This window comes from Eleginops maclovinus, chromosome 15 (genome assembly GCF_036324505.1).
Source record: "Eleginops maclovinus isolate JMC-PN-2008 ecotype Puerto Natales chromosome 15, JC_Emac_rtc_rv5, whole genome shotgun sequence".
In the NCBI taxonomy this organism is placed as follows: Eukaryota; Metazoa; Chordata; class Actinopteri; order Perciformes; family Eleginopidae; genus Eleginops; species Eleginops maclovinus.
The window spans coordinates 8,302,041-8,327,115 of NC_086363.1; the positions used below are offsets into that span (position 1 = coordinate 8,302,041).

Sequence of the window (25,075 nt, forward strand, 5' to 3'; positions counted from 1 at the left end):
GTGTAACTTTATGTTGTCTCTATATAACAGTGTTGTCACTTATTTATATTACTTAAACCCAACCATCAAACTACTTTCACAGATTCTCTTCTTCAGTTTTTAGTTGTAATGTCTGCTGCCATTCTGTATCTACTAACTGCATTGGCCAATACTCATTCTTACAGATTAAGGCATGTGTGATTAAATAAAGATGAAAAAATAAAACATTTAGTCAAAGTAAAGAACCCCACAGTCAATAGTAAAAAATGTATGTTATGTTTAATTGTTGTTTCTTTCGTTGGCTTATCCGTGGACTAAAGCTGATAAAGCACATCTGAGCTAAAAGGGTTTCATTGTTTGTGTCTGTCTTTGTGCTGGTACGTATATCAGAGTGTCTGCTGTCAGTTTTTCTTTTCCACACACACAACAATAGGTGCCTTTATCAGCCTGTCACTTCCCTCTGCACTGTATCAAACCTCTTTGTAGGAGGAAAGGGTGTGTGTGTGTGTGTTTTGGTATGTAGCTTTGTGATATATGGGTTGGTGTGCTTTGTGTGTGTATCTGTGTGTGTTTCTCTCCTCCTCCATCCCTCTGTGGAATGTGGCTCAGTCCGGGCTGTTGTTATCGTGGCAGATAGGGCATGGTGCCGGGGAAGGGGTGGAGACATGGCACATTCTGGGCAGCATGCCCATTCATGCTGCATGGAGCTCAAACTGCTCAGTGTGAGGCTGCTCAACCAGTCAGTCAGCCTGACAGCCGCCACACACCATCCCACGTCAGTGTCTCCGAGTCCCATCAGTCATTAGAAAGTCAAGAGTCATCCAATTTTTACAAGTATTGTTTCCTTATGTTTACCTGGATGTTGCTACTGTGCACATACTTTATATACAGAAGCCCTGAGGGGCACATGAGAAGAGAAAAGGTTCATAGTATTCTCTGCTTCGTTTATAACGTAAGAACAGGGGATAAAAAGGGTTTACCAGGATACGCTTTCTACATTCCTTCATCTGCGTTACATCTGTGAAGCAGGTGGTCAAAACTGTTTTTCCAGGTAAAAAATGAAGTTGGCCAGGATCACTTTACTAAGCAAGTCTGGGCTGGAAACAATTTTTTTTAGGACTGCTTTTTGTTTCTTCTGTGCGAACAAGTGAAGTGATTTATTTTGACAGCATACTTTTTCAGGTGTTTGTTGTTGTAATACTCATGTTGGCCAAAAGGGGCTGGAGTACACCTCCCAACACATGTTCGAATGGAAGTAGAAGCATTCTTGTTCTTGCCAGGTTAGTTTTAATTCTACCATGCAGCCACATAATCATTTTTTAAATTAGAACAGATGATCTTAATTAAAGGAACTTTACATTTAACACACGTGTATAGGTGGAACTCTTTTCCTCCACCTGTTGTCAGTTGTAAACACAGTAGAGAAAACGATCAGGCTCGGAAAACGCCCCACCAGACCTTTTGTCTCTCTTGCCTCTCAGGGCTTCTGTACGACTGAGTGCTAATGTGGTTGCAATTTAATCACCAGTGTATTAACATGTGTTTAGGGAGTAAATGTGATTGTAAGGTTCTAAAAAGACATTGTTTGAATACTTTGGGCTACATTGTGGTAAAACTCCATACATCTTGCACACTGACTGATTTTGCTGTTTAACTAATTGCCAAAACAAAGAAACACCACATTTGTAACCACATTCTTGTTATATAGGAGGTCAAGGTCCAGGTCAAGTAGCACTCACATAAACATCCAAGTAATTACAAGTGGGGAACCCAAATATTTTTGAAAGCTTTACTGTGTTTGAATTTGTGCGTAAACTCGGAAGTTCCTGAAACTAAACAAACAAGGATTCCTCATGTTTGCCAAAGTCTGTTGTTTGAGATAATTAATCCAGAATGTTAGTATCTTTCCCAAAAAGCCTCCTACGACTTAGATATTATGTTGTTATTGTTAGTGCATGGTAGAATCATTCACAGACGATAGCAGCTGCAGTAGTTTCACATCACACAGTTTGGACTCGTCATTTTAAGCCTGAACTCTCGTTCCCCTCAGGGCCTGTGTCTGGATATTGAGCAAACACAGCAAGCCTCAGATTCTGAAGAACTACAAAGATGGAGTCAGCTCTCCTCCAGGGCTCGGGAGGAGCTAGGTACAATGCAGTGCATCCTGGGAAGCATGAAGGACAATCAGGTGGAGTAGCTGTCATTAGTCATACTGGAAGTCTACAAGCGTGGTCTTAACTTGAATGTGTTGGAATAAAATGGTTGAATGGTGTGTCTAGGTGCGTTTGGTGGAAGTGGAACGTTGGTTGGATGCGGTTCAGGAACTTTTGTCTCGTGATGCTGCGGGGTTGGGCGACAAAGAAAGCCTAAAGGAAGAGGTTAACCAGTGCAAGGTTCGTACAAAAAGTGCACTTTCACTGTTGTTTCTGAGGACTGCAGGCCGTTGATAATATGCATTCTGATTGATGACATTTTAGAAGTATCATCATGTACCTTTCTTATTTGTTTCTGCTGTAGGAGTATGTGAATGAGATGGAGTCAGTGGAAGGTTCTTTGAAGCAGATGGGAGAGAATGTGAGCGCTGTGCAGGCAACTGCAGTCCCAGGACTAGCCCAGTGGGGGCAGGATAAGTTGGATGAGAGCCGGAGCAAATGGGACACACTCAGCAAAAAGGTGAGGAGAAACATTTCTCTTTTTGCATTGTGTGCTGTTATGTCCTGCAAGAAATATGGCTTTCTATTTTGAAGTCAATAAAAACCAACAAATTAGACATCTTCTGTTGTGCAAAGCCTCATAGAGTCACACACAAACTTCACTCAATGTCATGTGCTTCCCTCCAGCTGCTGAGGCATCAGGAGTGTGTGGCGGAGAATCGGGAAAGGCAGGTGAATCTGAGGAAGGACTTGGCGGAGATGCAGGAATGGATGACTCAGGTGGATGAAGAGTTTCTCATGAGGGACTTTGAATATAAGAGTCCAGAGGAGCTGGAATCGTCGCTGGAGGAGATGAAGGTGGGAGTGAAGGCGTGGTCAGAACAAGGCTGCACTGTAAACAAGTTGTGAAAGACTACGATCATTTTTAACAATTTTAGATGAAAGAGAATATCAGTAATGCACATTGCTTATTTATTTTGTGATCATTGCTTAAACTGTCATCTGTTTCGCGGATGTAATTTTCCTCTTACCTTCGCAGAGGGCTAAAGAGGATGTGCTGCAGAAGGAGGTGAAGGTGAAGATCCTGAAGGACAGCATCAACACGTTGGTGTCCAGAACATCGCCCCCTAGTGGAGGCAACTCAGAGGAGCTGACCTCAGAGCTGGAGGTGGTTCTAGCAAACTACAACAAGCTGTGTGACCGCTTCAAGAGCAAGTGTCACACTCTGGAGGTAATGTTTGTGAATACAGAATGTGTTGTCTGTCAGTTTAAGTCTAGCTTTAGAAGTCTGCACCACAGCTTTACAGTTTATCTTTTCAGACCAACGACTGAAAAACAAGCAGCACACAATCATACAGATCTAAATTGACTTTGATTTAAAAGGTTAAATTGTTTATCCTGCATAAAATGGTTCCGTGGCAAAAAAAAAACAATTTCATGCAATAATTGCCCAATCTATTCACCAACTTGAAACTCCCATGTAGAATTGATGTTGTGTCACTACTCTGGCTCCTTTTTGTTAATTTTCATGCGAAAAACAAGAGAAGCTGGAAGGGCACTGGTGATTTTGATTTTCAGAGCTAATTTTTAAGTGATAAGTCATAGTTTGGGGCTCTGGTTTTAAATATCATCCCCGAGACTCTCAGGGTAAACGTCAGCCACTACAGATTTATGCTTATCTTATTTATTTAAATTTTATGCAGAATTTAGCTGTTTTAACTTGGGCATAATATATTTTGTTGTAAAAATGCATTACAGTTCATTATTTCTCTCATATTTGTCTTTAACATTGTACGTGAGGGCATACTTAATACAGCTGTACAGTGGTATGCAGTGGTATGCAAAAGTTTGGGCACCCCTCTGAGATTTCATGACAATTTGCTTTTCCTTTATAATAGAAGATCACAGCAACAACATTTGTTTTCCTACAAAGATGTAGACGTTTTAGTGTTTTCCAGACCAAAATTCTTAGGGTAGCATTACATAGTTTTATTATAATAAAATAAAATGCAAAAAATGGGATGTGCAAAAGTTTGGGCACCCTTATAAATAGCATTCATTTCAACACCTGTACGGATTTATAGCTGACAGGTTGCTGCACAAAATTGCTTTGATTAGCTCATTAGACCTTCAATTACAAAGACAGGTGGAACCAATCATGAAAAAGGCTATTTAACATAGGTAATAGCTGGCTGTGCCTGGCCTAGGTTCTTTCTTAGGGAGTGGCAAGATGGGGACCTCAAAACAACTCTCCACTGACCTGAAAGCTAAGATAATCCAACATTATAAATTAGGAGAAGGGTACAAAAAATTATCTGACAGGTTTAAACTGTCTGTCTCCACAGTCAGAAACGCAGTTGTGAAATGGAAGGCCACAGGAACAGTCCGTGTGAAGGAAAGATGTGGTAGGCCGACAAAAATAGGGGAAAGGCACAGGCGAAGGATGGTGAAAATGGTCACAGAGAAGCCACAGACCACCTCCAGAGAACTACAACAACATCTGGCTGCTGATGGTGTAGTTGTTCACCGTTCCACAATCCAGCGTACTTTGCACCAGGAAGAGCTCATTGGAAGGGTGATGTGCAAAAAGCCTTTCCTGAGTGTTAATCACAAGAAGAGTCGCATGAGGTATGCAAAAGCACATCTGGACAAGCCAGAAGCATTTTGGAACAAAATACTGTGGTCAGATGAGACCAAGATTGAGTTATTTGGTCATAACATGAACAGGTATGCATGGCGAAAAAAACACACTGCATTCAATGAAAAGAACTTGTTGCCCACTGTAAAATTTGGTGGAGGATCTATCATGTTATGGGGCTGTGTGGCTAGCACAGGTACTGGAAAACTTGTTAAAGTTGAGGGCCACATGAATTCCTTACAGTACCAGGAGATTCTTGACAAGAATGTTCTAGAGTCAGTCACAAAGTTGAAGCTACGCCGGGGTTGGATTTTTCAGCAGGACAATGATCCTAAGCACCGATCAAAATCCACCAAGGAATTCATGCAGAAGCACAGGTACAATGTTCTGGAATGGCCATCCCAGTCCCCAGACCTTAACATCATTGAAAATGTATGGATTTATTTGAAGAAGGCTGTCCATGCACGGAGGCCAAGAAACCTGACTGAACTGGAGACGTTTTGTGTGGAAGAATGGGCCAAAATACCACCTGCCAGGCTTAAGGGACTTGTCTGTGGCTACAGGAGGCGTCTACAGGCCGTTATTGCAGCAAAAGGAGGCAATACTAAATATTAATGGAATTATTTCTTAGGGGTGCCCAAATTTATGCACATGCCTATTTTTGTTTGAATGCACATAAACATGTTTCTGTTTGACCAATAAAAGTTATTTCACTACTGAGATGTTTCTGTTACCATAAGGTATAACATATGTTAAAATGAAGTTGCTGCTTCAAAAGCTCAGCAAGTGACAAACTGATGCAGTGGTTTTCCTAAGGGGTGCCCAAACTTTTGCATACCACTGTAAATGTCTCTGATGGTGTGTTTGTGTGTGTGTGTGTGTGTGTGTGTGTGTGTGTGTGTGTGTGTGTGTGTGTGTGTGTGTGTGTGTGTGTGTGTGTGTGTGTGTGTGTGTGTGTGTGTGTGTGTGTGTGTGTGTGTGTGTGTGTGTGTGTGTGTGTGTGTGTGTGTGTGTGTGTGTGTGTGTGTGTGTGTGTGTGTGTGTGTGTGTGTGTGTGTGTGTGTGTGTGTGTGTGTGTGTGTGTGTGTGTGTGTGTGTGTGTGTGTGTGTGTGTGTGTGTGTGTGTGTGTGTGTGTGTGTGTGTGGGTGTGCTCTAGGAGGTTTGGTCCTGTTGGATGGAGTTGCTTCAGTACCTGGACATGGAGCAGAGCTGGCTCAACACTCTGGAGGAGAAGGTCCAAGCTACTGAAAACTTACCAGAGAGCACGGAGGCCGTCAACGAAGCTCTGGAGGTACAAATGCAAACACATACTGTCATCACATCCGATTCATCTTTCTCTCTCTCGTTTCACTCTTTTTAAAATCAAGTTTTATGGAATAGTGATATATATTTACTCACACGCAGTCAAAACGGTCATGGATTCATGAAATGTGTGCATTTTGAATATATTTAAGGGTGAGTTTAGTTGAGCTTAATTTATTGATGTCTGTGCATACCCTCACAAATCAGCATGGTCTGTTCTATAGTACATTTCATAAACCAAACAGGCCGTTTAATACTCTCGCTCTGTTAATATCTTGATTTCCTACGACTTTGTCTACCAAATTTCTTCTGCCTTGACTTTCTCCGCTGCTATATCTGTAGACTGGCCTGCAGCGTTGATGTCACACTCACTTTAATCACAGTGCTGCTTCTGTAACATCGCATAGTGATGAGGGAAACTGAAGACCCTTGAAGACAATGTCTCCCCTTCCCCTCTTTGACCTTGAGTGTTGGCTACTTCTCTTATAATTTGTTCTCACCCCTATCCTTCTCTCTCTCTGTCTCCATCCCTCTCCATTCTTATAAAACTCCCTCTATCCTTCTATCCATTTCCCTTCTCCCCCTTTCCTAATCAGACTCACCCCTCTGGAGGGGGCAGACGCTCTGTCTCTGTTCATTACCTTCAGGGAAGCAAAAGCATATTTAATGACCCCACCTAAACAATGACTGTTGCATCCAAACAAGTGCCTTCATTGGACAAGCTTCTCTCTCACTTGTCTCTCATTTCTCGTTCAGTTATCGTCTTTTCTCCGTTTGCCTCCATCTGACACACCCAACGCTGCAATTTCTGCATCTGCACTCCATCTGTTTGCTGAGCTTTTTGGTTTCTTCTCATTTTGTCTTTCACATACCCACACATTCATTTCACTAATTTCCTGGATGTTTTTCTTTTTTCCTCAAGTGTTTGGTTTCTCGCTTTTCCTTTTTTCTAGTTTTTGTGGCTAATTTTTGGATCTGTGCAACTTTTGTTTTATTTTATCTGCTCCTCACGCTCATTTCCTTTTCTTTCCTCTTTGCTTGATTTTTTTCTGATGGTTTGCTCTTAACTTTACCCTTTTTTTGACCAACAGTCTTTGGAGAGTGCGCTCCGTCACCCCGGGGACAACCGAACTCAAATCAGAGAGCTGGGTCAGACGCTGATAGACGGGGGCATACTGGACGAACTCATTAGCGAAAAGCTAGAGGCCTTCAATTCCCATTACGAGCAACTCCACCACCAGGTCAGGACCTTGGCTTTGTTGGATGTGCATGTGTGTTTGTTACTGTCGATAAAAGGCATCCATTATGAGTTATATTTGGATTTCTTTTTTAGAAAATGGTGAGCATTACCTTTACCTGTATAATTAAATATGATTAATTGAGTCGTTTCCCCTGAAAATATCGCAAAATTGTCACTCAATACCGTATTTCAGCATATTACATGTATTTTATTCATTTGCATGCAGTGTATTTAGAAGCGTCTTTAAACAGATTTGCATTATCACATTAAGATAAAATAAAATACAACACAAAGTCTTTGGTTCATAAGGGTGTCCACATTCCACGTCTTTGAACTTGAAACATTCTAACCCATAATTTCATGTCTGCTCTCCCTCCAGGCGGTGAACAGACAGATCAGCCTTGAGCAGCAGCTGCAGACTCTGAAGGAGAATGAACAGGCGCTGCAAACACTGCAGGAGTCTCTGAGCCAGCTGGACCACACACTCACCTCCTACCTCACCGACCGCGTGGACGCCTTCCAGCTCCCACAGGAGGCGCAGGTACGGTACACATGTGCAGAACACTCCCTCTCAGCAGGACGAAGCCGAGAGATACTACTACTGTGTCCCATAAATACCATACGGAATAAAAGTTAAACTGTTACAGAGAAACAAGGCGTACAAAGATTACTGATGGCTTTAATACATAGTGAGTTATTTTCAGGATCAGAATTTTAAAACATTTAAAAAAGGAGAACAATTTATATGCGCCCAAATTACAATCAATTACAAATGAGCTCTAATGCTTTCACTGGGTGGAAATTTCACATTGATTTTGTGTGTAAAGCAGAATGGCTGTGCACTTTCCAGTTCATCAAGATTTATCTTATGCCACCCTAGCATGAAACATGGTTCAGTGGGAATGAGCGAAACCAACGCTTCAAATTTCTGGTCCAGCAAACTGGGAAATGTGCTTGTAGGTTCTTTCTAAATGGATACTGCTGCTGCTCCAAATTAAAATACGGCAGCGCCAATGTGCTCAATATTTCCAGTCTTTGGATGACAGCACTTTCACAGCTAGAAGGCAAAGTTAGTGCTGGGATTTGATTTCCCTTTCCTGCTACACACAAAATAATGTTGACAACATTTTAACAAGCAATGAGAAATGTTGTCAGAAAACATTTTTAACAAACCCTCCGAACCTTTTGAAAGAGAAACAAACAAGCAAACTAACTTGATGGATGTTAATAAATGCAGTGCATTTTTCACTTATCTAGAAACGTATGGAACTGTAGAGAATATGAATTCAAAATGGAATACAAATAAAAGTTTTAAAATGAGATACACACAGTGACACTCGTCTATAGAAGCTCTGAAAAATGACAGTAATCAACAGCCTGAAAAACTTAAAATAAATGTCTTGTTCTGATGAAAATAAGTATATTTGGTTCTTAGATCTCCTCAGCATCAGGAGGTGTAGAAGGCCCTTCCTGTCTGAGGGCAGATTTATTCATAGTTTTCATCTCTTCCTTCAGACCATTGGTGCAGAGATCGCAGCCCATGAGGTCACGGTGGAGGACATGAGGAAGAGGAACGTAGCCAACCTGCCTCCCCCCTCCACTGATGGCAAAGCTGCTCGAGGTGGGACCATGCTGGACCAGCTACAGGTAACACTGACCCCTACTGGACAGCATCAGCAACTGCAGGAAATCATGTCAGCCAGCCACCGTCAATACATAAAATAGATATAAGAAGAAAAAAACAAATTCCATCACCAACGAAACATCGATTCTTGATCAGATGAAGATGAAATTAGACCAGACCAAGCGTTAAACTATTTTTTCAGACACAGAATGACACAGTCCAACCTCCCCTGAAAAATGGACAACAAACAATATACTTGTAAAGTGTTAAAACTAAATCATGGCATCAATGTTTAGAAAACTGTGATCTGCTTGTGACAGAGATCTAAAACTTTACTCACCCTCTCCTTTCCCTCTGCAGAGGAAACTGAGGGAGATCTCCACAAAGTACCAGCTGTTCCAGAAGCCAGCTAACTTTGAGCAGCGCATGTTGGACTGTAAGAAAGTCCTGGATGGAGCCCAGGCTGAGCTGCACATTCTGGACATCAGGGACGTAGACCCAGAAAAAATCCAGTCCCACCTCGGTGGTTGCATGGTGAGGGCTACAATTTTCTGGATCTCTCTAACACACAAACTGTTTTTTTGTGATTGGGTTAGTTTGGGTAGATAACTATTTAAGCAGACAGAAAATATGTATTTAACCCTAACTCATATGATCCTCTTTTTTTATTATAGAAACTTTACAAGTTGCTGAGCGAGGTGAAGCTGGAGGTGGAGACGGTGATAAAGACAGGCCGACAGATTGTGCAGAAACAGCAGACAGAGAACCCCAAGGCCATGGACGAACAGCTCACTGCTCTCAAACTGCTCTACAATGACCTGGGGGCGCAGGTAACTCATTCTTATATATATTTCGCCTTGCATGACAACATCTCTGACACCAGGCTAAGACACCTTTGTTCCCCTTCTCTTTACAGGTAACAGAGGGCAAGCAGGACCTGGAAAAGGCTTTGTCTCTGTCTCAGAAGTTCCAAAAGGAGAGCGCTGCCTTGGAGGAGTGGCTGACCACCAGTGAGGCTCAGCTCCAGCAGAAGAACAGCTGTGGGGACATGCCAGCGGACATTGATGCTGAGATTGCATGGGCTAATGTGAGTAAACCTTCCCGACATTGCAGTGAATCTCTCCAGCAGGAGTGAAGAAGTGCATCTGCTGGTGGCCTGTAGATGGCGCAGAGGGACAGGATGATGCTCTCTTTCCAACACTGGAGATAAACTCTATCAGCATTATGAAAAGAGCAGTGGTACTTTTGAAATGTTTCAGTGTTGATTAAACTAGCCATTAAAATGAAATAAAAAAAACAATCTGGATGGATGTTTTTGACTCTGAGAACCCAATTAACTGAGAAGGACAGAAACTTAATTATGATCCCTCACTATGAACTTTAGACCCCTTCACACAAGGGACTAAGTGATTAAAATGAAGTATGAATTTAAAATAAGTCACATGTTCACTGTGTAGAAGGTTTCAGCTCTAACTGTTCCTTTTCGATGTACATTTTCTTATAGAGTTGAATAAATGAATATGTTGACCTTTAATCCATGCCATATTTTTGGCAGTCTGTGCTGTACTATAAATCCTAACAACAAATATCTGTTCCGGCAATACATTATGGAAACTTGGAGGTCATCTCATGTTTAATATACTGTATGTTAAATTGTTTATGTGTGTCTCTCCTCCAGGGCCTGCTTAAGGAGTCTGAGCGTCGTAAGGCGGAGCTGTCCAGCCTGATGGAGACCAGCGCCGGCGTGCAGACGCTGGTGGAGGGCAGCGAGGCTCAGCTGGAGGACAAACTCTGCGGCCTCAACGAAGCCTGGGGCCGCGTCCGCACCTGGACCGAGGACTGGCTCAGCGCTGTGCTGGTGAGTGCAAATATTTCATGAAGTAAGGTTTAAAAAATGAAGAGTTGCTTTGTTATTTATTCTTATAATCTCTGAGTAAGTAAAATCCACCACCTGCTTTTTATGGGTTTATGCTTAAATAACAAAGGCTACTAAGAGAGAAGAAATGGATTCTGTTTGAGACTGAGCCCATTCTTATGCAGTTTTTGTGGTTAATGAGAATCATTTTATCAACTTTGACTGCAAGTATAATACATATCCAATGCACTGTATTCATTTATGTTTTAGTTTCCACAAGTTCATTCAATTTTAAAGTATGTTTCACAAACCCTGGGAGGAATAAATGGTGTTACAAGGTTATTTCCTAACAGCCCAAAAGAAACCATTGCTCATTATGCTGTGTAAGTCAAATGGTTGCAGGAGCAATACAAAGAAAGAAACTCATTGGAATAACAAAACAATGACATGCAAATCACCTCTTCAATAAAATACATTTGCCATTTGAAGAGAGTTTCTGCGGAGTCTCTTCTTGTAATTGTGCGCTGCAGCAGGTCATATAAAGGTAAGCAACCCTCGGAGGATCATTAAAACGCCTTTGTTTAAGATCAAGTAGTGAGAGGGGAAAACACTGGAGGAATCCAACAGTAATTCATGTTTTAATGTCCTGATGGAAAGACTGAGCCTCTGTTTTTGGTTTTGTGCAGAGTCACCAGAACGAAGTGGAAATCTTAGATGAGAACTTGGCTCACATCAGCACCTGGCTGTACCAGACCCAGATCCACCTGGACGAGGCAGAGCGGCTCGCCCCGTCAGACAGGGAGAAGGTGGTAACGGTAAGGCAGGAAGCTTTTACTTCTACAAAGGAGAGTGGCCCTAAAGTGTGATCACAGCACATACGCATAAGGTTGTGACGTGACCAGCCCCTCTTTTCGTTCACATTTAATTCCAAGAGGAAAGAATTCATTTTTAAAGCATTGCGTAGTCCTTTGCAATGGAAAAGAAAATCCCAGGGCCTCCAACAGTGCAACATTCAATATACATAAATACAATCATGGCAAGTAAATAGTGCAAGCTAATGCAGGCATAAATAAGCTATGAACATTTCAAATAGAATGAAGTAAAAAAAAGTTAAGAAGAAAGTAAAACAATAAAAATGCAATGGTAGAAAAGCTCGAGACACAGCAGCCATCTATGCTGCCATAATCATAACAAAGTGAGTAGTTTGTGTGTCTGAATATATGTAGGAATTGGCAGAGCTTACACCTTGACAAGCAGTGGTAGTAGTTTATAATTGCTTTATGGAAATCAGTTCTTCAGGCAGGGAATTTCATTCTGCGAGTCCCTCAGGAAATCCCTTTACCTTGTGTTATTTGAATGTGTTTCTACATTAAAGGAATAGCATAGTAATGATCAATCATTCCTAAATGTCCCATTTTGGATTGCCCACCGTTGCACTGCAGCAGATTTTATGCTTTGTTAGGAAAGGAATTTATCAAGCCTACATATTTGGACATTTTTATTGTGTAGTTCTTAATAATAATTGCCTAACGTCAACAGGATGAATAAGAAAGAGACTGAGCTGCAGTCAGGGCGAAAGAAATGTTAGAGTCTGGGAAACAACATAGAGAGCTACGACGGAGTATTAGGGCCACATATGAAGAAAAAAAATATTTTTGCCGTGACGAGATTAAAGTCGACACGGCGACTTTAAAGTCGACACGGCGACTTTAAAGTCAACATGTCGACATTAAACTCGAAATGTCGAGAATAAAGTTGAAATATTATGTCGACTTTAATCTCGACATGTCGAGAATAATCTCGATTTTATGTCAATTGACACTGAAAACTATTCAGAGAGAAAGCAACCGCTCCACAGGTGCAGTTTGAGTCACGCATGGTTCTTACACTAATCACCACACTGTGGTTCTGCGCTAAAACAGCGAGGATCTCTTTATTGTTAAATCCAATTCGGAAGTATAATTTCACCAAATAATCTACACAAGCCATTTCGGATTCAGTGCAGGACCTGTGGGAGCGGTTGCTATGTCTCCCAACTAATTTCAACTATATTCTCGACATTTCGAGTTTAATGTCGACATGTTGACTTTAAAGTCGCCGTGTCGACTTTAAAGTCGCCGTGTCGACTTTAAAGTCGCCGTGTCGACTTTAATCTCGTCACGGCAAAAATATTTTTTTTTCTTCATATGTGGCCCTAATACTCCGTCGTAGAGAGCAAATAAAAAATGAAGTTTAAAATAATTTATCTTACAGTTAGATTACATTCTTAACCCTTCCCTTCCTCTCGCCATGACAACTGAAGGTCTCCACTAAATATCAGCTGGTGCCGGGCGCTGCTAACCTTCGTCGCTACATGCTGAGCTCAGCTCTTTGCTCTTAACCAAGGCTGGGCTGCCAGCCGCTCTAAGAGAGAATGACTGATGGCATAGACTGGGTTAAATAGATGACCACCTTCTCTGTACTGTGTCCTCAGCGCATGCTGGAGGAGCTGGAGGACATCAGTCTGCGTGTGGACAACGTGAGGGACCAGGCCATCATCCTGAAGACCAGCAGGGGGCCCGCCTGCAGAGAGGTAGTGGAGCCCAAACTGGCTGAGCTCAACTGCAACTTTGACAAAGTCTCCCAACACATCAGAACTGCTAAGGTACAATTCCACTTTTATTTTAACCGCTGTTTGGGTCAATATTGAGATGACTGTTCTTTAACGTGATCAGCCAGTGCCTTTGGAAACGGCATGCGTTTAAAGCCTTCTTGACTTGATTTTTTTGTTGTTGAAATATTATCAAACTTCAATGTAATTATAGGGGATATTAATTTGATGACAATTTAAGATCACATTTTTGCAGCACAACATCCTACTGAAAACTCCATAACGTATTCAAGATTTTTGTAGTATTTTTAACATATACTAGTCAGTAGGTCAGCAAATAAAACTTGGATTTATAACACAAGTTAGACAAGAGAGCATAAGTGCAACAGAAATGTATGGTTTTATCTTAATTATCTTTTTTTCAATAAAACACCTACACATGCACAATTCAGTACTGAATGTCATTCTGCTATACCTACAAAGAATGTTCAATTGTCAAATAGAAAGCATGTGGTATATTCCTTACAGTCACTTTGTCTGCTCCTTCTCTTTTTGCATTCAGATGATGAACAGTATGGAGTCAGTGAGTGTTGAGTTGAACCAGCAGAAACCTCAGCAGGTACGGAAATTCCATCCATACCACATTCAAAATATCTGACAAGCCTTTTTTAGATAAAGTAATGCAATACTCCTCATGAAGCCAGCATATTATCACACATATGATCGCAGCTGAACACTCTGTTTCAGCATGCAGTCATAATAGAGATACACATTTGACTTGTTTTGACCTGGGGTGTGTGTCTGCTCTTCCTCATCAGGTCTTTCTCAGCCAGGAGATACGGGCAGAGACTCGTCCTGCTGAGGTTCTGGTCTCCAGTGAGGTGAAGGACCTAAAGGCAGAGCTGCATGACACCCTGAAGGCTCTGCAGCAGCAGCAGGACCCTACACACATCCTGGATGATGACAAGGTGAACAAAGCCTCCTTTCCATTTTGTCCTTTTGCAGCATTTTCATTTAGATTTAAATGACCCTCTCAGCAATATTCACAATGGTGATGATTGATAATGATGGTAATATTGTGACACAAAGCATGAGCAGCCAAGGAGTAATAATTGCTTGAGCCACAAATGAAGTATTGTGGATTGGGAAATAGGCCCTCTGTGTTTTGTCTGGCTAAGGATTCCATTAAGCTTCTCCACCTCTGGCAATGTTTCACACAGATTTGAAAACATGCACACAAAAATTGCCCCAGGTTGCCTATTATTCTCTTGCAGGAGTTTTATGAGATTTTCTATGAGGAATATGCCGGGCTACAGGCTATATAAAGCTGCCGCTTTGATTTGGCCTTCAAGGCCTAACAAGTCTGGAATTCAATCTGTGTTATCAAGGTTTGTGACGTTAAACACACTGCCTAAACAGACCTGACCAGTCCAAAGCAAGGTCAGCGCGCCACTTGGAACAATATTTCCCTGAGAAACATTTCCACTGTTCAACAGAGAAGCGACTTAGATAGTATGTCTGCTGTGTAAGTTCGTATTTGTCTTACTGGATGGATAGATTTAAGATGTATTAAACTTAAAAAACATACTCCTAGAAAGCTGACGTGACTCAGCGCCTCGTGAACTCTTCATTTGATGCGATTTCTCTGCAACAGATGGACGAGGAAAAAGCCGGCGTCGAAGACTTGTTGAAAAGAGGAGAAGAACTGCTGCAGCAAACTTCGGACGGCTGTCAGAGGGAGGAGCTGAGACTGCTGCTGCTCCGGCTGCAGAGCCAGTATTCTGCTCACAGGGTGAGATGCATTAAAAAATATGTTGTGTCTTCCTTAATCCAGATTTACAGGGGAAAGGTTTTTTTATCTAAGGGGTCGTAGCTCTCGGTCATATTTTGTGTGCACTGTTGCAGTTAGGTCAATGTGTGTGTGTGTGTTTGTGTGTATGTGTGTGTGTGTGTGTGTGTTTGCTTTAGGAGTCAAGGGTGCTACAAATCCGGCAAGTCTCTATGGAGTCGACGTCTACCCACATCTTCACAGAGCAGATAAGAGAGTTTTCAGTCGAGGTGAGGGATTCCAACAGGCAGACACTGACTGGGATGTTTCATTAATCACAGACTGGGGTCGTTCACTTTGAGTGCTTGATTTCATTTACTGTAGTGTTAGCATAGAATGGCATGAAGGATTAAGTGTTCATACAGTTTTTCTCTTTCTTTTTCTCCTCCTGCTCATGTATTCTGTAGGAGATGTCTTCGGTGGAGCGTAGCAGCGCTTCCTCTCTAAGTCCCTCCGACTACCTGTTGAACATCAACAAAGTGCTCCTCGCCATGGCCGACAACGAGTTGCTTCTGAACTCCTCTGAGCTCAGCGGGGGGCTCTACGAAGACTTTTCCAGCCAGGAGGACACACTGAGGGTGGGTTGTCAAATAAAAGTAGTATTAAAGTAACAAAACAAGACTATTAGCTCTTTTTTTTGCAGTTTTCACAAATGTAAAAAGAAGGGAAATTGAATGAACTTTTGTTTGTAATATTAAAGGATGAAATAATTGAATGAATAGAGAGCTGGGGAGTTCTGGTATCAATCAGTTCTCACCATGTTTTCTCTTTGTCTTTTGCCTTTGAATAGAATATCAAGGAAAATCTGGAGTGTGTTGGTGAGAAGGTCACAGGAATCCATGAGCGGCAGCCTGATGCCATCCGGAATGCTTCTCCGGCTGAGGTCGCCCAGATGGAAGACTCCCTCACACAGCTCAACGCTGAGTGGGACCGCCTCAACCGCATGTACAACCATCGCAAGGGGTGCGTGCACACAGCTTGACACACAAACAGACCACACTTTACGTACTGTATACTCATTGCTAGAAGTCAGGTGCACAATCAGACCTAAATTCCTTTTCCTCAGAATATGTCGCAGCACAGGAACAGGTTCTGATCAGATGTAAACTTGTGTGAATCTGTGTCAGGAAAGGTGTTGGAAGCAGCAGCGACTATAAATGCCAGCTGTCCGCTATCCAGGAGACAGCAGGAACAGATAAAGAGAGAGACAAAGGCACACAATCAAGCTCCCCAGACACACACACACTGACCTTGATTACTATCAAAACAAATCCTTTGGCATAAACAATGTCTTGTCTATTCACATTTCCATTCACTTACTGATCCACACACAGGGTGACCTTCACTCACATCAACACAATTCCTTGGGCGTCAACAGTCTTCATTTGCTGAGTACAGTATGTGCACATGCTAGTATAAACTAGTAAGCTAATCCTGAAGATTGCACACAAATGCTGAAGCAGTCCGTGTGTAATCACAATAACCTCTGGGCATCATTAAAAATAAAAGAATGGAGTATATTTTGTACAATTGCTCATCCAAAACTCATTTCCTCACTGTGTCGCTCTCATCATATTTGTTGTGCTCGAAGCGCTGCTATAAAAGGAAATAGACCTCATGCAGACCATCAGTGAGATAAAAATCAGGTTTTTTTTATAGGCATTTAAAGTAATCAGCCTCTGTCTATGCTGAATTATTCAATCACATCTCTGTGAACCTTCCCGAGGTTGTCAGTGCTTCCTGATTGCTGTGACATTTTCTAGTGTTTAATAGAGGTCAACTGTGTCATTTTTCCTTATCATATAACTGTAGAATTTCCCAGTAGGTAAACTTGCTTGTATCGTAAGAGACAGGAATGTATTAGGCCTTTATCTAGTTCTATATTAAGCGTAATCACCCTTAAATATGAGCAAAGAAAAACATAGTATAAGTCATTATTGGGCAAATAAAGCCAGAATCCAGTCTCATCATTCTAATTGAGAACCCGGCAAAATGAAAAACAAGAAAATTGCCTAAAAAGATTAAATTGAGTTATTAGTTTCTGCTTATAAGGGGAATAAATCTCCTCCTTAAAATTAACTTTCACACTATGTAGGTTTCCATTTGTCTGTTTGATGTTTAATCAGACAAAAGAACGTCCACTGCACACGTTTCACACATCAACACGCTTGCTAAACGTGAAGCAGTTTGGTCTTTGATATTTCATCCTGCTTATTTCTCATTTTACATTTTTCTAATCATGATCTATGTAAAAGGTGAAGGTGAAAAACCCCTTCTCTATAATTTGGGAGGTTATTATCGTTAACAGAGACCTGGTTTGTGTTCCTTTGTTGTGTTGCAGGAGCTTTGACCGAGCTGTGGAGGAGTGGAGGCAGTTCCACTGTGACTTGAACGACCTGAGCCAGTGGCTGACGGACACAGAGGCCCTGTTGTCGGAGAGCGTCGGCCCTGATGGACAGCTGGACCTGAACTCTGCACGACAACACCAAGAGGTCAGTGGAGGCTGATGGAGCATGCGGAGCCCTAATTATGTATCCTGTCATACTGCTGGATTTCATGTAATTTGTACACATGCATTTGGTCCCACCACTACATAGACATCTGTAAGTCTAGTGAAAAATACATTGCTTCTATTTTTTTAACACCTTTTTTTTACATTCAAACTTTTTGTCCCAGATCCAATTACTCTATAAACCCAGTGGTTATGCACTCCTTGAAGTTTTGGCCCCAGTCCAAACAAGCCTCTTCACTTAGTAATTCAATCAATGCGTCTATGGCACGAAACAATATGTTTAAATCCTTTATGATAGATGGATGCTTCAATACCTGGACCAAGAATGGATTAGTCACATTAAAATACTCAATGGTTATCTCACTTGCCATCATTACCGCCCGGCTCTCTCCTTGAAATCTGTTTTGGAGCTCAGTTCCTGGCACTAAGAGATTATTAGCTAAATCTATACTGAAGTCAACTCTTACAGTCTGAATTAGATACAGAACTTTTCTCAGGACCTATGGGGGATCTACGTTTGATAGGATACACTTGTCTTCAATTTGTTTAATATAAATCAATACCATTGGACATTGCACATACGGTACACTGCATGTTGATTGCTGGGTTGCAACATCAGCCACTGCATCACTTTTTTTATTTCCAAAAATAACCTATTGTTGCTAATCTATATTCAATGTTTTATTCCAGATGCTAGAAACTATTCACGGTATTCCCCCTTTGTCATTATAAACACTAATTAGTCGAATGTAGACTCAAAATATCCCACATGTTTACAAACTCAAAGCAAGATTATCACCCCCCCTGGGAGCACGGGTAATATGTTTGAAATATAAGCAGCTAGATGTTTGGAAATATTAGACCAGAGATAATTGCATTTTTATTCCCCAAGGGGAGGAATGGGTACTATATGTACCTGATGATAAACAAACACACTGCACATCCACCTGCTTGTTATGTAGAGTTGGGCATGGAAAGAAGGGTTCTTATGATGAGAAACGGCCTCTCATTTTTATTTGTTTGATTCATAAAGTGCTAATTTAATTTCTGAAGCAATGAGACTCTTTGAAGCCGCTGCATTATCGCTGACAGCCCCAGCGCCATTAACACCTTTATCAGTGCGATTTGCAAAGCTTCAGCTACTCTCCATCTCTCCGGGCCTTTTCATGTTTTCACAGCCGCTGAGATTGATGCGAGGGATCAAGAGGATGGGAATTGAGAGATCAATTAGCTGACTCACCCTTTAGCAGATTTCACAATACCTCACCCATGCTTTACGGGTCTGCTTTGGCAAGTTAAATCTCTCTTAGTGGAAGAAATGATAAAGCAGCTTTAATCTTGATGTGCCACAAATCATGCTTCCGTGTCAATCACAGATTTGCTTGGGCAGATGGACTAGAGCAAGGGATTTGTCCCAGAGTGTATCAAATGCTATTTGATTGATTGGCGATTCCACCTTTGTGTGCTCGCCTTTTGATTCCTTTTTGTGTTTTGTAGGAGCTGGAGGAAGGTATTGTCAGCCACCAGCCTGTCCTGGCTGAACTGACCCAGTCTGGGGAGCAGATAATCGGGCAGCTGTCGACCCCTGATGGATCCCTGCTCGAGGAGAAGCTGGACAACCTTGGGCAGCGCTGGAGAATGGTCAACCGCCATGTCCTTGAGAGGCAGCGCAGGTACTGTATCCTAACACTGGAGGTTACGCCACTGATTGAAAAGATTAAGGGATGTGGTCGAATGTGGATACACATGATAAATATCAGTGCTTGTATAACATTTAGTTTTACAGTATAATGTAGCACAGAGGTTCGCACCCCCTCTCAATCACTGGCAGTCTTAGCTTTCTTATCAGTGTTTGGCAGATTCACTATATTGGTGAGGCTAATCAGTCCATAACAGTCATTTAAATGTAAATTTCTGAAATAGGCCTGCAACCTGCGGGAAATGGAGATCCTAATCTGAGTACATATTGTGTGTGTGTGTTTGTGTGTGTGTGTGTGTGTGTGTGTGTGTGTGTGTGTGTGTGTGTGTGTGTGTGTGTGTGTGTGTGTGTGTGTGTGTGTGTGTGTGTGTGTGTGTGTGTGTGTGTGTGTGTGTGTGTGTGTGTGTGTGTGTGTGTGTGTGTGTGTGTGTGTGTGTGTGTGTGTGTGTGTGTGTGTGTGTGTGTGTGTGTGTGTGCAGGCTGGCTGGAGTAGACCCGGCCCTTGCAGACCTGGTGAGGAGACGCGAGGAGCTGACTTTATGGTTGGAGCAGGCAGACCAAGCTGTCAGCTCTTTTCCCGTCACCGCTACTGACAACAACCTCAAAGAACTGAAGGTACAAAAAGAGCCAAAACATGCACATGCTAGCGGGATTCATCGGAGCACAGAGATTTCTGTTTCTGATGCAAAGCCGGTAGTTTCAGCTATTTTCTACGGTCAGCTCGAGCTGTGTTTAACTTTGTTCTTTCTCCCTGTTCGCTTCACTGTACTCTTGCTCTCTGTAACTCAATCACAAGCACAACCTGTCAGACCCAGTAAACATAGACAGGGAGAACATTACTCTCACATCTTTTGTTTTCTAAACAATGCAGCATTGTTGAAGAGACTCCAGTCCCTCGGTTGTTTCTGTATTTATTCCTTCCTGCACCTCAGTAGCCTGACTTTCCCTCTGTGGAGACACATTGCCAAAAGTACAAAGAATGATATGTTACTATATATTGAACAACTCTACCTACTTCTGTAGAGTTTCACAGTGTTAGTTCTTTATATCACTTTGCTGATTTTACTCTCACTTATGTCAATATGTCAACAAACCAGTCCATCTTTGTGGAATTAACGGTCAGGGCTTTTTCCCTTGCAGGCCATAGCAGAGGAGATGGATGCACAGAATGAACGTCTCGGATGGGTCAACAAGCACGCCCCTCAGATCCTGGCCAATCCCAGTTTGACCCCTCAGAGCAGGGACCAGCATGTCGGCAAACTGAGAGCCATTAACCTCAACTGGAGCAGGGTGCAAACCTTTTTATTATTTCATTATTCTGACTCCAAGCTTTTGTCTTCTGTGAAAGGTGAAAAAAAAAACATGCTGTAAACACTGTACTGCAGTTATATTTACTGGGTCTCTGCGTGTGTGTCCTGTTCACCCTGTCAGGGTTTATTTTGAGATAATTATCCAGTAGCTTAACATGATCTCGCCAAAGTTCTTCTTACTAAACAATTCAATCATTTAACATACCATATTTGTTTTAAAATGTTTTTCTGCTATTGCAAAATCTGCGTGCTGAGATCAAACTGCATGCCTAACAATAAAAAACCATACATAATTAACCAATCAGAATCAATTATTCAAGAAAGTTGTATAATAAACACCATAACAGCTGCAACAAGTCCTCTCTTGCTTATTTTCTGGTGTCTTTCACTCATTTTTCAAATTCTCTCCTCTGCAGGTGACCCATGAGTTGGTACACAAAGTGGGGGAGGTGGAGAACAACCTGCAGAGCCATGCCCAGTTCCAGGACCGGATGAACCGACTCACTGACTGGGTCGTCGTCACACACCAAACAATCATGAGCAGAGGCCTGAGCTCCAGCCAAGCACAAGTATATATCCTCTAAATAATATATCACAAAAAACACATCTAACCTAACTTTGAATCTATTTTATCACAGACCTAAAAGATGTCCTTAAAATGAGTTCTTACCTGCTGTAGGCTCTGGAGGTCTCCATGAGGGACAGGAAGAAGGATCTGGAGGACCTGTTGGCTCATTCTATAGAGCTGCAGCGAGGACAGCAGCTGTCCCCGCGTGAAAAGGTCCCACTTTCCCTCGAAATATGATTGAATAATGACATGATGCTATTTTTAACATAATTATACCATGTTGCTTTTTAAAGGACAACATGTACTTTAGCTGTTGTTTTTTTCATGAATCATTCATTCCTGCCTGTTTATTCATACGTAAAGATGAAGGTAGAGGAGCTGGCTGGTGATTGGAAAGCGTTGGACGGTCGACTGAGGGAAACTCTCCAGACGCCCGTCTCTCCGTGGACACAGCACCATGTTGTCCAACACCAGCAGCTTGGTAAAATATCTAGAAATGGACTCTTTTAAATAAATAATTAATTCTAATTTCTGTATACACAGCTAAACCTTTCAAATACATCAATGGAATAGAGATGGAAATCACAGTCCAAATGAATTATTAATCCTATAATGAGATGGAGTACATTAGATATTGGATCATTACCCGGAGAGGACAAACTTATAAATATTGTACTAGAGGTAATAAGTGCTCAGGTGGCAGATTTGAAATTCCGTATTGACTTGCATTAATCTGGTGCGTTAAAATGTATGATGAAACAACACATAAGTGACAAGCAAAATAGCTCCTGCTCGTTGGAAACCACCACGCTTCATTCATCATGATTTAGTGTGATGTCACTATCTTCGGAGAGCTATTTGACGGCGCCTTCTCTCTCGCTCAAACATCCCAACTGTTCATTGCATCATTTCCTTTTTAAAGAGAGCCTATATGTCAACATTACTCCCCTCTTTTTGCTCCTGCTCCAGTGGCTTCCGTCCCCTCAGCTGTGCAGATGGCCAGCCTGGTGAGCGAGGACCCCCACCACCAAACCCCGCACACACCAGACACCGTGGCGCCCACCGACCTCAACGAGACAGCCACCGAACTGGCAGACTGGCTCCTCCTCATCACACAGATGCTCAAGTCTAATATTGTCACTGTTGGGGACACAGATGAGATCAGGACCACCATGGGACGTCTTAGGGTGAGAAATGGGGAGCAGAGAGGACGAGCACAGAAGATACAATGATATATTTTTGTATTTTTTAACAGAAAAGCACCTGTTTCTGAAAAATGCAACAGCCAAATATAATCATGTGAGCTATACACTTTGTCTGACACTGGTGTGTGTGTGGTTTGTGTCTCGTTTTTGGCAGGTAACAAAGAGTGACCTGGAACAGCGTCACCCCCAGCTAGAGGACATTTTCACTCTGGCACAGAACATCAAAAACAAGACTTCTAATCTAGACGTCCGCACTTCCATTACGGAGAAATGTATGTATAAAGCAGGATGATCACAGGACAAAGCCATTGGACATTTATAAAAACCAAACATTAACTGCTCCAATGACTGAATAAACAGTCATTAAAAAAATATACTGTATATTCTAAGTGCTGTTGACAATGTGCGCTTGCTTTTATGTCTGAACAGCAGTTAGCAATTATGCTCTTCACTTAATAACTAATTGTTTAAAACGTAGTGCCATCACTGTCTGTGTTTGTGTCCCTGTCTCAAGTGGAGAAGGTACGCAGCCAATGGGACAGCACTCAGCACGGTGTCGAGGCACGCCTCCAGCAGCTGGACAACATGATTGGCCACAGCAACCAGTGGGAGGAGCAGAGGATGGAGGTGAACGCTGTCGTTGGGCACAATGAAGGACGTTTTCACCACCTTCTCCAGCAGTCGGGTGATCCCCTGACTAAACAGCTCGCTGAAAACAAGGTTAGGGGAGAGAGTCACTGCTAGACTTTCCCTTCATGTCCTCTGGATGTTTGTTGTTCCACTGCTCATTTATTTTGATTCTGTATCATTGTCATAGAGTATATTAGAAAATATATTCTCCCTGCTCACTTTACTAATTGAGAGAAAATCTTATTCAAATCCAAACTTTGTAAAGTGTTAGGAGTCCTTTACCCAGCTGTAGAAGTGTGTGCAAGGTGGGAATAATAAACCACCTCTCTGCAGTTTCAATTTGAACCTTAATACGATCCGCACACCCACATCATCCATCATCTAAATTTGAGCTGATGACTTGTCCGTGAGTTCCTTGAAACCAAATCTGCCCCCGTGAGTGTGTCCAGCTCATTACAGGAAGCAAACACTAGAGGGCAACTGAGTTTAACAGAATCCAGCCGGGAACAGCAGACACACACCTTCCTGTTCCTGCTCTGTGTGATCCTGTAATGATGAGTAATAATCCTTGTGAGATACTGAAGTGCACCTTATTGTTAAAGGCGTACGAGACTGGTGGTCATTTTATGGATGACTTACCTGCTAATGCTTAATTTAAAATAATAATGTGGCCTCATGAATAACAGTTGGGTCTTATGTTACCTACATGATTTAGTAGAGGTTAAAATAACAAAGTCATATCGCTGAGCAGTAGAATAACGAATGTCTTTATGTTTTTATTACCTGAAGTTTCATTTAAAATGTTGCATAAGTCATTAATATTCTTGCAGAGTAACCTAAGCTGATACCAGGCCAACATACTATGTAAGAATCAAGGCATGCTAAGGAATAATTTACAAAAGTAAAGCCAACAGTGCCCTTGACAGTGACGCGTAATGGTTGAGTCACATTTGCCACATTTTCAGTGTCGTAATCATCCTAATGCCACCGTGTTGACTGTTCCACAGGCTTTACTCCAAGACCTGGGCCGAGGCCAACCTACAGTGGTGGCGTTCAACGAGCTGTCCAATCATCTTTTGCGGGAATATTCTACCGACGACACCAGGAGGATCAAGGAAGTCTCAGACATGCACAACGCCGTCTGGAACAGCATCAACAACAGGTGCATACACTCACCTGGTTACCTTGTGGCTGATATTGTCCCGTGTGTCCAATCATGTACTCACTAAATGCTTTTATAATTGATTGGCAGAGCGAGTGACCGCCACGCCCATCTGGACAGTGAACTGAAGGGCCTGCAGGTGTCTCTCAGGGAGCTCGAGACCTTCCTCAAGTGGCTCCAGGAGGCCGAGACCACAGTCAACGTTCTGGCCGACGCCTCCCAGAGGGAAGACCTGTCGCAGGACTCCGCCCACGTGAAGGAGCTGAGGCGTCAACTGGAGGTAGGGGCTGCAGATGAAAAGAGAATTGGTGTGTGTGTGAGGAATCCATGCAAAGGCACTAGCCTATTATCTCCGTGTCATCCCTCATTAATGTATCCTTCCCCGATAGCAATGAGGTGGATGTGTGTGTGAGGGTCTATCCATGTGTAAATGTTCGGTTTAAGGTTTGTGAATGAGAGGGCATACAGAGGGCGTGTGAGTGCTTGTATGCATTGAGTGCTGCTCATTGATCCACTTGTCCTATGCTGCTTAGGAATTCTGTGTGTGTGTGTGTGTGTGTGTGTGTGTGTGTGTGTGTGTGTGTGTGTGTGTGTGTGTGTGTGTGTGTGTGTGTGTGTGTGTGTGTGTGTGTGTGTGTGTGTGTGTGTGTGTGTGTGTGTGTGCTTCCTCGCCCTAGCTTGTCATTTACTCAGACCTTCCCTCAGGGATCTGTTGACACACATCATCTTATACTTTATGTAACGTTTTAATCCCAAAAACGCTTCACCTCCACCTTTCG

At 42.3% G+C, this 25,075-nt stretch overlaps 1 protein-coding gene across 4 annotated transcripts in view; it reads left to right on the top strand.

Moving 5' to 3' along the window:
* The window catches only part of utrn (utrophin), a 164,863-nt gene that overhangs the window by 33,388 nt on the left and 106,400 nt on the right, over positions 1-25,075 (top strand). For 3 of the 4 annotated variants that reach the window (XM_063901509.1, XM_063901510.1, XM_063901511.1), the window contains 33 exons: positions 2,030-2,167; positions 2,259-2,372; positions 2,497-2,652; positions 2,820-2,990; positions 3,172-3,363; positions 5,928-6,062; positions 7,165-7,314; positions 7,693-7,854; positions 8,829-8,960; positions 9,298-9,471; positions 9,612-9,767; positions 9,854-10,024; positions 10,616-10,795; positions 11,479-11,607; positions 13,266-13,436; positions 13,945-14,001; positions 14,201-14,350; positions 15,037-15,174; positions 15,351-15,440; positions 15,618-15,788; positions 16,001-16,173; positions 17,552-17,702; positions 19,220-19,395; positions 19,901-20,036; positions 20,562-20,711; positions 21,148-21,300; positions 21,411-21,512; positions 21,663-21,780; positions 22,269-22,486; positions 22,659-22,776; positions 23,019-23,224; positions 24,142-24,296; positions 24,387-24,576. In XM_063901509.1, the coding sequence (XP_063757579.1) occupies positions 2,030-2,167; positions 2,259-2,372; positions 2,497-2,652; positions 2,820-2,990; positions 3,172-3,363; positions 5,928-6,062; positions 7,165-7,314; positions 7,693-7,854; positions 8,829-8,960; positions 9,298-9,471; positions 9,612-9,767; positions 9,854-10,024; positions 10,616-10,795; positions 11,479-11,607; positions 13,266-13,436; positions 13,945-14,001; positions 14,201-14,350; positions 15,037-15,174; positions 15,351-15,440; positions 15,618-15,788; positions 16,001-16,173; positions 17,552-17,702; positions 19,220-19,395; positions 19,901-20,036; positions 20,562-20,711; positions 21,148-21,300; positions 21,411-21,512; positions 21,663-21,780; positions 22,269-22,486; positions 22,659-22,776; positions 23,019-23,224; positions 24,142-24,296; positions 24,387-24,576 (4,983 nt within the window). The remainder of the gene's footprint in view (positions 1-2,029; positions 2,168-2,258; positions 2,373-2,496; positions 2,653-2,819; positions 2,991-3,171; positions 3,364-5,927; positions 6,063-7,164; positions 7,315-7,692; positions 7,855-8,828; positions 8,961-9,297; positions 9,472-9,611; positions 9,768-9,853; positions 10,025-10,615; positions 10,796-11,478; positions 11,608-13,265; positions 13,437-13,944; positions 14,002-14,200; positions 14,351-15,036; positions 15,175-15,350; positions 15,441-15,617; positions 15,789-16,000; positions 16,174-17,551; positions 17,703-19,219; positions 19,396-19,900; positions 20,037-20,561; positions 20,712-21,147; positions 21,301-21,410; positions 21,513-21,662; positions 21,781-22,268; positions 22,487-22,658; positions 22,777-23,018; positions 23,225-24,141; positions 24,297-24,386; positions 24,577-25,075) is intronic. The other variant, XM_063901507.1, reaches the window with a different exon arrangement.